Source organism: Dasypus novemcinctus, chromosome 24 (genome assembly GCF_030445035.2).
Source record: "Dasypus novemcinctus isolate mDasNov1 chromosome 24, mDasNov1.1.hap2, whole genome shotgun sequence".
Lineage (NCBI taxonomy): Eukaryota > Metazoa > Chordata > Mammalia > Cingulata > Dasypodidae > Dasypus > Dasypus novemcinctus.
The window spans coordinates 62,025,476-62,038,896 of NC_080696.1; the positions used below are offsets into that span (position 1 = coordinate 62,025,476).

The following is a 13,421-nucleotide window of genomic DNA, read 5'->3' on the forward strand; positions in this document are numbered from 1 at the left end:
CCAAAGACTCCACCTTTCCCTACTTCTGGCTACAGTGACATCTATGAACCTTCATAATACCTCCCTTCTGTGACTCCCAGACTGACTCCAAGAGGATCAAGGCAGGGCTTATTGAAAGGTAAGTAGATGGAGAAATTCTCTTCAGCTATTTAATTCTTGAAGGTGTTATTTGCCCACCTAATAAGAATACCCTTTAGTCTACGTAACCCCAAACAATAGATGATCCAGTAGCACAGTCTGTTCTGCTCTACAACATATGCATTCCTAAACTTACTACATTATGCAAAATTGCACAGTAAACCACAGGGCTAATGAAGGAAATGGGTTTAGGGGTACTCAAAAACTGTCAGTGACACACACAAAATTAGGAACCTAATAAAATTGGTAGAAGAGTTTTACACATTTTAAATGGTTAAAAAAAACCACATAAATACTACAATAAATCTAGCACTTTACCTTGGAAAAGACCTGAAGTTTGCTTGTGGAAGTGGATGTCATAAGGGTTGCACTTTACGAAGTGGTAAAAGGAAGGCTATCTGAAATGAGACTGAAAAGTTGTTAACACCAGGTGTGGATGTGTGTAGCTCATAAGACATGCTGTGAGTTGTGGTAGCTGGTTGGTGTTTGAGGTATGCCTTTGAGTGTTTTGTGTTTTTCTATGAAGCTAGGTTCAGCTGGGGGCAAAGCAAATGTGAAATTTGTTTTATTCTCAGATTGTCTCCTTAACTTACATATCAATCTCATTGGAACAAATTCACCATTTCAGAATTAGCCATATACAGAACTCGCCGTAGATTATTTGATTTCGGAATTGAGTCCATTTTCCTTTCTTCCTTTTCACCATTACCGATTTCTTAATTTATATTTTAAGTTCAGCCCATATCAGATAGATTTTTCGTATTCTGAGTACCTAGAGAAGAAAGCCAGCCTGGGATTTTAATTTTGTCAAAGATAACCCACAGGGAAACGGACTTTGGCCCAGTGGTTAGGGCGTCCGTCTACCACATGGGAGGCCTGCGGTTCGGGCCCCGGGCCTCCTTGACCCGTGTGGAGCTGGCCCGTGCGCAGTGCTGATGCGCGCAGGGAGTGCCCTGCCACGCAGGGTGTCCCCCGCGTGGGAGCCCCACGCGCAAGGAGTGCACCCATAAGGAGAGCCGCCCAGTGCGAAGGAGGGAGCAGCCTGCCGAGGAATGGCGCCGCCCACACTTCCCGTGCCGCTGACGACAACAGAAGCGGACAAAGAAACAAGAAACAAGACGCAGCAAGGAGACACAGAAAACAGACAACCGGGGGAGGGGAGGGGAATTAAATAAATAAAAATAAATCTTAAAAAAAAAAAAAAAAAAAAAAGATAATCCACAGAGTTGTTTCCTTCTGGTAGATATATAGATTGAGGCTTTTATTAGATTCCAGGAACAGTGCTCGAAACACAGAAATGGAGAAGGTATAATTCTTGTCCTCAGGAATTTATAGAGTCTCATTGAAAAAATTTCAGAGCAGATTTGAGTGCCTTTTTGGGGTCTTCTTAGACCTGAGGTTATGTATTTCTTACCTGTGAACACAGTAGGAGCATACCCACCTCCCACTGTCATCTCCTACTTCCTTATAAAGTAAAGGATGGAGTGAGGAGCTTGCGAGAACAAATGCAAAGGTGTCACTGATTTACATATTGAAAAAGATGTTAATTTAAAAAGGGGTTGAAAAGGGACTAAGAAGTCTTGTAGTCAGCACTTCCCATCTTCCTCTTACCTGACTTTTTACTAAACCCAGTGATCAGGCGTTCATGGTAAATTGGGAAGTTTGAAAGAGCAAGTTTCAGGTTAATATTAATAGTATGATCCCAGTTTTGTAAATTGTCCCCCTCTCCCCATATATGTATATATTGCTTATATAAGCATTGATGATGTGGGTAGAGCTCCCAAACTGTTAATATTAGTTACCTCGGGACAAAGAAAAGATTATTAACTTTTTCTTTATGCATCTTTCATTGTTTGGTTTGTTTTAAGAAACACGTTACTTTTTAAATTGAAAAGCTAATAAACTAGGAGATGAAATTAATAATAATAATAAATACCCTAGGGGACTCTGAGCTTTGTTTTGATCTTCCCAGTGGCCTGGGTTAAAATGGGTTGTGTCATTTCAGGCTGGGCTGCCCAGCAGGATTCTGAACTTCTTACTGTAGCCTGAGATGGTATTGAGTTTTCTGGTAGGTAGGCTATATTGTTGGGGGTATCTGTGCTTACTGAAAATTCAACCCCAAAGCCTTTTTTACATCTGTACTTGATTATCTTTTTGGATCCTGTTAGTATTCTTTATCTTGTCATTATGGAAGTCAGTATTTAGCATAGGTTAAGAACTGGCATTGGATTCAGGCCACCTTGGTTACATCCTAATGACCATTGATTGACAGTGAAGACTTGGACAAGTAACTTATCTTCCCCAAATCTCAGTTTTCTCATCTATTAAAACAGCAATGATAAAGTTGTGAGATTTCAAGGAGATACTGTGTTAGAATGCTTATCAGGTGTCCGGTGACCTGGTGAGAAGAGGATAACTCTTAGCTTTTACTGCTACTACATGTTACTTCAGCTCATCTCTCCCATTTCTTGACATGTTCCTAAAATAATTTTGGATCTTTTTTTTTTAAAAGATTTATTTATTTATTTAATTCCCCCCCCTCCCCTGGTTGTCTGTTCTTGGTGTCTGCCTGCTGCGTCTTGTTTCTTTGTCCGCCTCTGCTGTCGTCGGCGGCACGGGAAGCGTGGGCGGCGCCATTCCTGGGCAGGCTGCTCTTTCTTTTCACGCTGGGCGGCTCTCCTTATGGGGCGCACTCCTTGCGCGTGGGGCTCCCCCACGCGGGGGACACCCTTGCGTGGCACGGCACTCCTTGCGCGCATCAGCGCTGCGCATGGCCAGCTCCACACGGGTCAAGGAGGCCCAGGGTTTGAACCGCGGACCTCCCATATGGTAGACGGACGCCCTAACCACTGGGCCAAAGTCCATTTCCCAATTTTGGATCTTGAATCTTCCTTTAACCATATTCCATATCCCTCCCAACCCCATATCATAAATGAGCCAGTCTTCTAAACTTTTCTCACAAGATCCCCAATCAGTTTCTTTCTCATTCCACAGGTCCCTTCACTGATGTTGTCACCACCAACCTAAAGCTTGGCAACCCAACAGACCGAAATGTGTGTTTTAAAGTGAAGACCACGGCACCGCGTAGGTACTGCGTGAGGCCCAACAGTGGGATCATTGATGCAGGGACATCCATTAATGTATCTGGTAAGTCCTGAGATTGGAGGCCAGCAAGGTGGGTTAAAAAAGCCCCCCTAGAACCAGTGGATTTTCTTAAAACTTGTATTTACAATGTAGCAAAATAAGATGGTAGACTTTCCCCCTTTTCAATCTACCCTCCACCCCACCCCACCCCCAGATTAAAAAGTTTAGTGGGTTTCACTCACCTTTTGCTTTTCTATAAATAATGCCTCTTTGGTTTAATGTTTACAGACTTTGTGTCTCAATAGTTAGAGCACAATTCAAATGGTAACTTCAGACTTTACTTCAGAATGAGTTTGGTTTTCACTCCCTTGAAATTAAATCTGCCCTTTGGCAATAAATAAAAAAGGGCTAAACAAACTTAATTTTACTTTGTGGGAGAAAGCTAAATGGAGTTATTTTCTTATTTAAGCTAAATGATTTCTGACATTAAGCTCATGCCATTTTCAATGATTGGTAACTGCACTTTACTGATTATGAAAGGCTAAGGGAGATGAGGACTGAGGAAATTGGAATATATTCAAGGGTGTAAGTTTTGTGCATGTCTGATAGGTTTTCCCCCCTACTGTCTGAGACTGCATATATTTTCCAAAGTCCAACTTTTGAAAAGATGCTGGTAAAGTGCCCAAATTGAGAATTGGATTTCACAATTAAGGAGATGTAAGTGATGGGTTGGAGTTTAAATGTATTTAGAATTGGAATAAACTTTTAGCTCATTAGAACTTCTGGACCTAGGCTTGCCTTTTATATTTCTGGAGAAGCTATGGGGGAGTATGAATTTAACCTTTAAATATGAGGTTATTCAATGTCACAGTGGCTTCTGCATCATTAGAACCTACTACTCATTTGAAATGAGTACCTAATCTGGCTTTTTCCATGATAGATTTTGATTGTGATACATTTGGCTACTCATTTGACACCTAAAAGAAAATGATTCACGTCTGGAAAAAAGAGAAGGTGTTTCATTATCCAGTCATTTCTGCAGTTCTTAATCTCTACATCCCCTGGTCTCTCCTGGTCAGCCCCTACTCTCTGAGGCTGCAGGACCTGATTTGGACTCTTAAGTCAGGTTACTACAGGTGAAGTTGGGAGGCTGGGAGCCCACATTTATTGAGGGTCTTCTATGTGTTGGACACTGCAAATGAATTCCCTCTTCGGATTTCTGCTGTCTGCCCTGTGAGAATGCGTTATTACCCTCATTTACTAAGGAGAAGACCGGTGATCAGACAGAGGGTCACGAAGCTAGCAAGTGTCAGAGTCTCGATGTGTCTGATTCTCTCTGGTTTTTAACTGCAGCATGCTACCTTCCTTGAGAAAGGAAGGGACCAAGATGTTGGCATTTCTGTATTCCCTGGATGATATGGTTTAAGTTTTTCTGGAAATCTTTTTTGTCCACTTCTTTTTTCCTCTCAATTTCCTTGCCCATATCAAATTTGAGCAAGGTTGTCAGTAGATGAAAATTCCCAGTTTTTCTAACAGTAAATATGGAATGAAGTAGCATGGTTTTCTGGGTTAAAATACTCTCGTTAGACTGTTGCACAGTATAGGTGTGCTTTCCAACATTAGAAATAAATGTGTGTGTGTGTGTGTATCTTCCAGAAAGATCTGTTCCCTCCCTCCTCAGAAGGATTAAAAAAATAGTAATAGGGAAGCAGATTTGGCTCAACAGATAGAGCATCCGCCTACCACATGGGAGGCCCAGGGTTCAAACCCAGGGCCTCCTGACCCATATGGTGAGCTGGCCCACCCGCAGTGCTGATATGCACAAGGAGCGCTGTGCCACGCAGGGGTGTACCCCCGCATAGAGGAGCCCCATGTGCAAGGAGTGCGCCCCATAAGGAGAGCCACCCCACGCGATAAAAGTACAGCCTGGCGCCACACACACAGAGAGCTTGACGCAGCAAGATGATGTAACAAAGAGACACAGATTCCCGGTGCTGCTGACAAGAATACAAGTGGACACAGAAGAACTCACAGCGAGTAGACACAGAGAGCAAACAACGGGGGTGGGGGGTGGGGTGGGGTTTAATAAATAAATAAATCTTTACAAAAAAAATAGTAATAATTAATCCTTGGCATTGGTTTTTATTTATCTACTTAAGGAAGACCAAGCTTTGTGGTGATGACTTTCCTTTTCCAGAAGAAAACTAAGGTACAGAGTGTGGCATGGTCTCTCGGGTCACATGGGTCTTGGCACCTGCTCCAGTGGCCTCAGCACTGTTCGGGGATGGCTCCATTTACAAACGAGTATAAAACCTAATGTGCCCTCACTCCAAATGTAATGTATTTGGGGAAAAAGTTAGTTGATTTATAAAATGTCCATGTGTGTGCAGGCCTTTCTCCTAGATGAGACAAGATTTTGTTTGCATTGAGAAAGGGCTCCTTTGTTTTTATTTGGTTTGTTTTGATCTCAGGACTTAAATAAATTCTATATATATTTTATTGATTTATGGACCTTTTCTAAGTTTAAGAAGAGATTCATGTTTTTTCTTCTTTACATGTTTTTGTCTTCCAAGTTTTCTATTATATCCACTGATTTTATAGTGAAAAACCCCTAGTAAATTGTTAAATATAACCTGTAAAAAGGTAACCATTGCCTCAAGTTAAAATATTATTGGTGGGGGGGAAGTGGATGTGGCTCAACTGATAGAACATCTGTCTACCATATGGAGGGCCCAGGGTTTGATCCCTAGGACTCCCTGACCAGTGTGGTAAGCTGGCCCATGCACAGTACTTCCGTGTGCAAGGAGTGCCCTGCCACGCCGTGTGGGGGTGCCTTCTGAGCAAGGAGTGCACCCTGCAAGGAGAGCCGCCCTGCGTGAAAAAAAGTGCAACCAGCCCAGGAGTGGCGCTGCACACATGGAGAGCTGATGCAGCAAGATGACGCAACAAAAAAGAGATGCAGATTCCCAGTGCTGCCTGATAATGCAAACGGTTGCAGAAGAACACACAGAAAATGGACACAGAGAGCAGATAATGGGGGGAAGGGGAGAAAAATGTAAAAAAAAAATATATATATATAATTGTCTTTGCCTTGCCTGCCATCCAGAATGTCACAGCATGTCTGGGAAAGACACAACTAATGCATTTTTTCTCTCTCATTTGTGAAAATCCTTGGGATGTGATAGCTAACAGGAGAGGTTGTAAATCAACCCTTTAAAAGAGAGAGAGAGGATCATGATTATGATCATGTCCACCCATGGAGCTGGCCAGAAGGACTGAGGTTTTGAAAACACACATTGAAGGGTTCCTAATATGAGGAGCCAGATTTTCTAGCTGTCAGACATCTTTCAGACATAGCCTGGAAAGGTCTTCTCACTGTTCAGATTAACCTAATGTTTGAGCTTACGTTATGCTTCACAAGTCTGAGCTCTGACCTATCTTTTATTATTTTCTTCAGAAGATCAGAAGATGGCAAATCACTTATTGGAGCCTTTAAAAACAAAACTCTGTGGAACTGGTATAGCTCAATGGCTGAGTGTGCACTTCCCAGATTCAATCCCTAGTACCTCCTATAAAAAAAAAAGGAACCCCCTTTTATAAACTTAGTAAAGTAATGGTTTGATACAGCTATTATCTAAACTTTCTGTCAATAGGTTAAAATGTGTGGTCTTCCCCAAAGGGGTGCTTTGTTCTTTAGATAAGTACTCATCTCATCTCATTCTTAGAGTAGCCCCTTCTGGGATCTGTTTAGATTGGTGAGGCAGTAAGTGAGAGGGTACAGGGTACTTTCTGTTTGAATTAATTGACCCTGAATGCCATGCTTTGGGCCCCTTGATCCTTGATACACACAGTCTTCTAGAGATGGTTTTGAATTATTCAAATCTGGATCTCAGCAAAATAGGCACACTTACATGGAGACTGGAGAAGAGGAGATTGGATTGTTCCCCCTGAGATTTTAGATGCAAGGAAGATAGAACTTTTGAATTAATGACTTGTTTGAGGCAGTGGGGTTTTTCCCCATTTGTTCTAGCTTTACAAAATTGAATCTGTTTTCTGAGCAGTATGGTAACATTTCTGAAAACGTCATTGTGGTAAGCTGTTAGTGGTTGTGGTTTTTTTTTTCTTTTTTAATACTGCAGCTTAATAATGAGGGAGTTTTCCATTAATATTCCAAACCATATTTGCCAGCGGATACAGCAGGTGAAGTGGTAAAATTATGGGCCTATCAAAAATACTTAAGCTTCCTGTAATATGATATTAAGTTTAATATTTTTATAACCTTCACTGAATTCTAATTTCAGTAAAGTAGCAAGCACGCTTCCATTTGCAGTTCAATTATGCACATTTTTTGCCTGTGTACCAAGCAAATTAGAAATGCAAAATGTCTGCATGTAAGTTGGGGAAGGGGTATGGCATTGGAAAAAGTCATTAAAGATACCAATATTTAGGTATAGATGCATTTTACCAAGAGTACCCCGGGAATTGAAAATGGATTAAAAACTAGCATACCCAAATCTCCTAGTGCTTAAATCTGTAATTTAAATTAAAATTCAAAGAATTAAGGAGCACTATTCATTCCTGACATATAGCCTTTTTCAGCATTTATTTCAATCACATTTAAAGCATAACGTTCTTCCAATAAAATCCTGAGGGCAGAGAATGTATATCAGCAACTCTTCTTGGATGGAAACAGTGGTCAATTAATGTAATTGGATAGTATTGCAATTGATAATTAATCCTTTTAATATTTTGCTGACTAAGCTTACTGTGGCTGTTTGGTTTACCCTGAACCAGCCAACCTTGGGCCATAACTTGTAGGTGTTCAGTACTGGGGTATAAGTGCATAGAGCCCTTACAAAGAAGTTATGCATTTACCTGTCAAGTGCTGATAGTGGAAGTTAAATTTCGGAGAGCCTGGGCTTCTTTATAGTAATATTCTTCTTTGTTTGATCATTTGCTTTGGAAGTCTCTGATAAGCAAAATAAACCTTTTTATAAAATGTTTTTCACAAACCAGGTTTATTACTCTTGGATAAAAAAAAAAAAAACAACTCACATTCATACTTACAAGATGTCTTTAATCTTTTTCACCAGGTGAGATTCTGATTTAAAAAAAAAGCAACACTATTACTGAAGGAAAATTCTTCAATATGATAAAAGGCGTATATGAAAAACTCACAGCCATACTCAGTGGAGAAAGGTTGAAAGCTTTCCCTCTAAGATTGGGAACAAGACAAGGATGCCCACTGTCACCATTGTTGTTAATATTGTACTAGAAGTTCTAGCTAGGGCAATCAGACAAAAAAACAGTTACCAATAAAAATTCAGCTTAATTGTGCTTTTTTTTTTTTTAATTTCTCTCCCCTTCCCCCTGCCCTTTGTTGTCTACTCTCTGTGTCTACTCGCTGTGTGTTTTTCTGTCTGCTTACACCCTTAGCAACATGGGAAACTGCGTCTCTTTTTTGTTGCGTCATCTTGCTGCATCAGCTCTCCGTGTGTGCGGTGCCACTCCTGGGCGGGCTGCGCTTTTTTCACACAGGGTGGCTCTCCTTGTAGGTTGCACTCCTTGAGCATGGGGCACCCCTACGTGGGGGCGCCCCTGCATGGCAGGACACTCCTTGTGCGCAGCAGCTCTGCGCATAGGCCAGCTCACCACACGGGTCTGGAGGCCCTGGGTATCGAACCTGGGTATCATTCCCATATGGTAGGATGCTCTATCAGTTGAGCCTCGTCTGCTTCTGTAATTGTGCTTTTAAAGACATTTTTAAAGCTTATTATATTATCTAGATTTCTTAAGAAGAATCTTAAGTTTCACTTTTTTTTAAGAATATGGCACAATGTATTTATCTCTACATGTTCAAATATGATCCCAAGGATTTATCAAGTACATTCAATACACCTCACTTAGTTGAAGGTTACTAGAACTCTCCACAACACTACTGAGGCGCCAAAATGAAGCAAAATTGTAGAGCAGCTTAAACTGATGTTCTTTTTTTTTTTTTTTTTTTTTAAGATTTATTATTTATTTCTTCCCCCTCCCTCCATTGTCTGCTCTCTCTGTCCATTTGCTGTGTGTTCTTCTGTGTCTGTCTGTATTCTCATTAGGCAGCTCCGGGAAGCGATCCTGGGACCTTCTTTAGTGGGAGAGACTATCTTTCTCTTGCACCACCTCAGCTCCCTGCTGCTGCATCTCTTATTGTTTCTCCTTTGTGTCTTTTTGTTGCGTCATCTTGCTGTGCCAGCTCTCCGCATAAACCAGTACTCCTGTGCAGGGCAGCACTCCTGAGTGGGGCAGCACTCTGTGCAGGCTAGCACTCTGCACGGGCTAGCTCACCACATGGGCCAGCTTGCCATTACCATGAGGCCCTGGGTATAGAACTCTGGACCTCCTCCATGGTAGATGGGAGCCCAGTTGCTTGAACCACATCTGCTTCCCTGATGTTCTTAATTCATTACAGTTCTTTGCATTTTTTTTTTTTTGAGTTGAAAAACAAGACTTCATTTTACTAAACTCCAAACATTTCTTCTTATTAACAGGTGAGGAGCTAAAATACATCATGACCTCCTCAGAATGTAAGACTTTGTTTTCCTTTCCAATTTAAGGTAGAACTATATTATAGTCTGGATCAGTTTCTTTTGCAAAATTACACATCTCCAGAATTTTCCACTCCTCTATACTTTTATTTTTCATGTTTTCTAAAATGCATAATTTATCAATGAGGATTAAGTTAGACTGTAACAGAGTGATTTTTAAAGACAGAAGTTTATTTCTTTCTCATGTGAAGAAGACCAGAGATAGGCAGTTGGCAATTGCCTCTCTGCCTTAATAGCAGCAGTGGTCATAGGTTTAGAATGACATTCAAGCTCATAGAACCCAGTAAACCTTGTGGGACCCAATCTGGTACCAGGCTTACTTAACATTGCAGGATAGACTAGGACACACAGCATGGCAGCATGAGGCGTATTTTTCGAGGAAGGTATCTTTTCTCTGGCCTCCCAAGTATAACCTCAGGTTAAGGAAACAAGATGATTTGGGCAGGTGCAGAAGCTACTCTGGCTTAGAAGCTTCATGATTTGTAAGCACCATTATCTCTTGAAACAGCTCATGTGCATAGCTTCCAGGAATCTTTGCAATGAGGAACTCTGTACTTAGGGAAACCCGAAGCCTATTCTTTCCAAAACACATTTATGGTAGTTGTCACAGTCTTCACAGTCAGTCCAGATAGTTTACCAGTAAGGTGTCATCTTTAAACTTATACAATATTATCTGACATCACAGCTGGCATTCCATAATTATCTTGTCTAGTGACTTTCCGAGAAATAGTGTTAAGGTCATTTTACCAGGAAGAAAGAGAAAGGGTTTTGTTAACCCTTTACTCACAGCAGTTCAGGGCTGATATATCATACTACCAGGACCCAATCTTCTTTCTTTTTCCACTGCTATGCACTGTTTCTGTTTCCAAGGTTACTTTATGGTCCAAGAAGCCTACTCCTGCTCTAGCCTTCACATCCACATTCCATGTTTGCAGCAGGAAGAAAGAAATGAGCTTGTCCACTTCCCTTTACACCTGTGAAGTTTAAGGAAACTTCCCAGAAGCATTACTCAACACTTCTAATTACATTCACTGGCCAACACTTCATTATATGGACATATGTATCAACAAGAAAGATGAAAACTCTAAAATATTCATGACTAGTTATGAGAAACATTTCATCCAAGAGAGGCTTCTAAGGCAGCATCTTGAGTTTCCATCAAAACAAAATCTTCTGTCTCAGAAGAAGGGGTATCAATAAGAATCCTCTGTTTCCAAGTGCAGTGGTTTCCCCTGTTCATAATTCAGGTTTGAATTGTCTTGCATTTGAATCTCTTGCTTTTCCAACTCCAAAGGTTTAACTGCGGCTGAAGCTACAACTTCATCTTCGTTTTCATGTATAAACCTACAAATCATATTGGGTCTATAGGAGAAATCATCTTTGATTTGCAGCTACTCCACGCCACCAGTGTTTTCTTTTTTTCCCTCTTTTCTGTCAGAAGAGTTCTTGTCATGCTGAGCTTCTTCATTGTATGGTATTTATATTTTAGCACTGTTTTATTATTGCCTTCTGCATCCACGTTCCACATTTTCTTCAAAGATAACACAGGTCCCCAAGTGTGTCTTCATACTCCCCAGCAAACACATAGCCTCTCAGTGTCAGTTGGCCTCTCAGTGTCAATTCCCAAAATCTTGCATTTATTTTAACATTTTGAGAGAAAGTCTGAGTCAATAATTCCTGACAATTCCGTCAGAACCAATTGTTCTTCCTCCTCCTCCTTGTCATCAGTCGACCTCGCTCCTCTGCCGCCGCCGTGATCCCGCGCGCAGGACGCCCAGGGCCTCGCCCGCCCGCGCCGCCGCCGCCATCTTGAGCGCGGGCGGCAGCTCCCGGGCGCGGGCTCTCTTTGCCTCGCCCCCAAACCCCTTTTCGGGAACGTGAGATGGCGATCTGCGGCAGAGGACGGGCGCGGGTGGGTGCCCCTTTGCATATTTCTATGCTTAGTTCATGAGAGCTCCCTAGTCTTGCCCTATTTACTCCCATCTCAGACTTGTTAGCTGACACTGACTTTGTCCTGGTTTTCAGCCCATCACAGACTAGAATAAAGGGGAAACAGTTCTGAGAGGTGGCCCACCTTGGAAACGCAGGTGTGCCAGTGAAGGAACACTACAGAAAGTAAGCATGCAAGAGAGTTTAGGATTAACAGTAGGGATCTGGAATTAAGCCTCAGGGCAGACTGATCTCCATAAATTATTTGATATATACATGAGACATGATATGTACATATTATGGAAGACCATATAATAGGTTTCATCATCACAACACAATCAGAAAAAGATTATATTGTATTCCATTATCAAGGGGTAGAAGACAAAAAGTATGTTGGATTTTTGAAAAAGATTTATATTAAAAATGGTATTTATGAAAAAGTGAGTGAGCTTTACTTGGCCAGTGACTGTGTGTAGCATACCTCATCTTCCCAGAGACACTGGAGAAAGGAGACCTCACAGTCGGCACATTGGTACTAGCCTCTGCACAAATAAATTCATCAGACCTCGAGAAGGTTATTTAAGATGGACTATACTGAACTGGAAAAGCCTGTAGATAGTACAAATTTAGTGTTAACTTACTCATAAATATATAAAACTAATTATCTCTTAGGCTCATAGTTCCAGTTATGGGTCCCTGACATGTAGAAGTCCAGGAAAGTAGTAATGTTTTTAACATTTATTAAAGGAATCCTAAAGGAAATAATAAATTTACTCATGGTAAGGGTAGATATAACTAAAATGTCAAGCTTCTTACTTTAGGCTAAAATTATATCAGCTCATCTTGATAATACCAGTTATCTTAAGTGGATCAGGAGCGCATTTGTATTTATGTATGTTTTTAATTTCTTAAAAGTGGGGGAAATGAGTTAATTACTACACTGTAAATACTAAATACAGTTTGGTTGAGAACAATCTTTTGCTATAAAAGGTGTTTGAAAGGAAAGAGAAAGATAGTGAATGGAAACTACCATGATGGTAAGATTGTAAACCACTGTCTTCAACCATGTGTAGGGCCCTGGGAGGTAGGACAGAACACAAACAACCCTCTTGAGGGTTCAAGGAAGGTCTCTTTCCCGTCTTTGAGTTGTTCTAAGGGGGTTTCTAGAGGAAGCAGAGTGCTTTGAATCTTGGAAGGGGAGAAGAACTTGTCAGTAAATGAAAAAAAAAAGTATATTAGTACCCAGAATGTGAAGCTGTCAAAACATTAACTCCTGGTTCCAGTCTACTTGGGGAGAAAAAACAACCGTCTAGGAAAAGTAGTCAGCAAGGAGTTTGGGAGTCTTGGTGTCAGCAATGTGTACCAATAGAGCAAGGACTGGGATATAAAGTAGCCTTCCAGTAGGAGCTGCGGTTTTAGGAAATGCATCTATAGCTAGTTCTCCAGGTATGGTCCCCAGACCAGCAGCTGTAGCAGCTATATCACCTGGGCATGGACTCTCAGGGTAGAGCCCAGCAATCTGTTTAGCAAGCCCACCAGCTGATTGTGACAGAGGCTGAAGCTTGAGAACCATTCATTACCCAATCATTAAGCTCTGGAAGGTGTGGTAGATTGAGATTAGTAAGGGGCCCATGGGAGGGATATCAAAAGGGATGGGCCTCCCAAAATCCTCAAGAT

General features: G+C 41.3%; 1 protein-coding gene and 1 pseudogene across 2 annotated transcripts in view; one reads left to right on the top strand and one right to left on the bottom strand.

Annotated features, from left to right (window-relative positions):
* VAPB (VAMP associated protein B and C) overlaps nucleotides 1-13,421 on the top strand; it is a 76,327-nt gene that overhangs the window by 35,908 nt on the left and 26,998 nt on the right. Inside the window, exons 2-3 of one of the 2 annotated variants that reach the window (XM_004482349.5) lie at nucleotides 3,133-3,285; nucleotides 9,759-9,794. In XM_004482349.5, coding sequence (XP_004482406.1) covers nucleotides 3,133-3,285; nucleotides 9,759-9,794 — 189 coding nt within the window. The remainder of the gene's footprint in view (nucleotides 1-3,132; nucleotides 3,286-9,758; nucleotides 9,795-13,421) is intronic. The other variant, XM_004482350.5, reaches the window with a different exon arrangement.
* Nucleotides 10,933-11,745, bottom strand: LOC139437571 (general transcription factor 3C polypeptide 6 pseudogene; annotated as a pseudogene).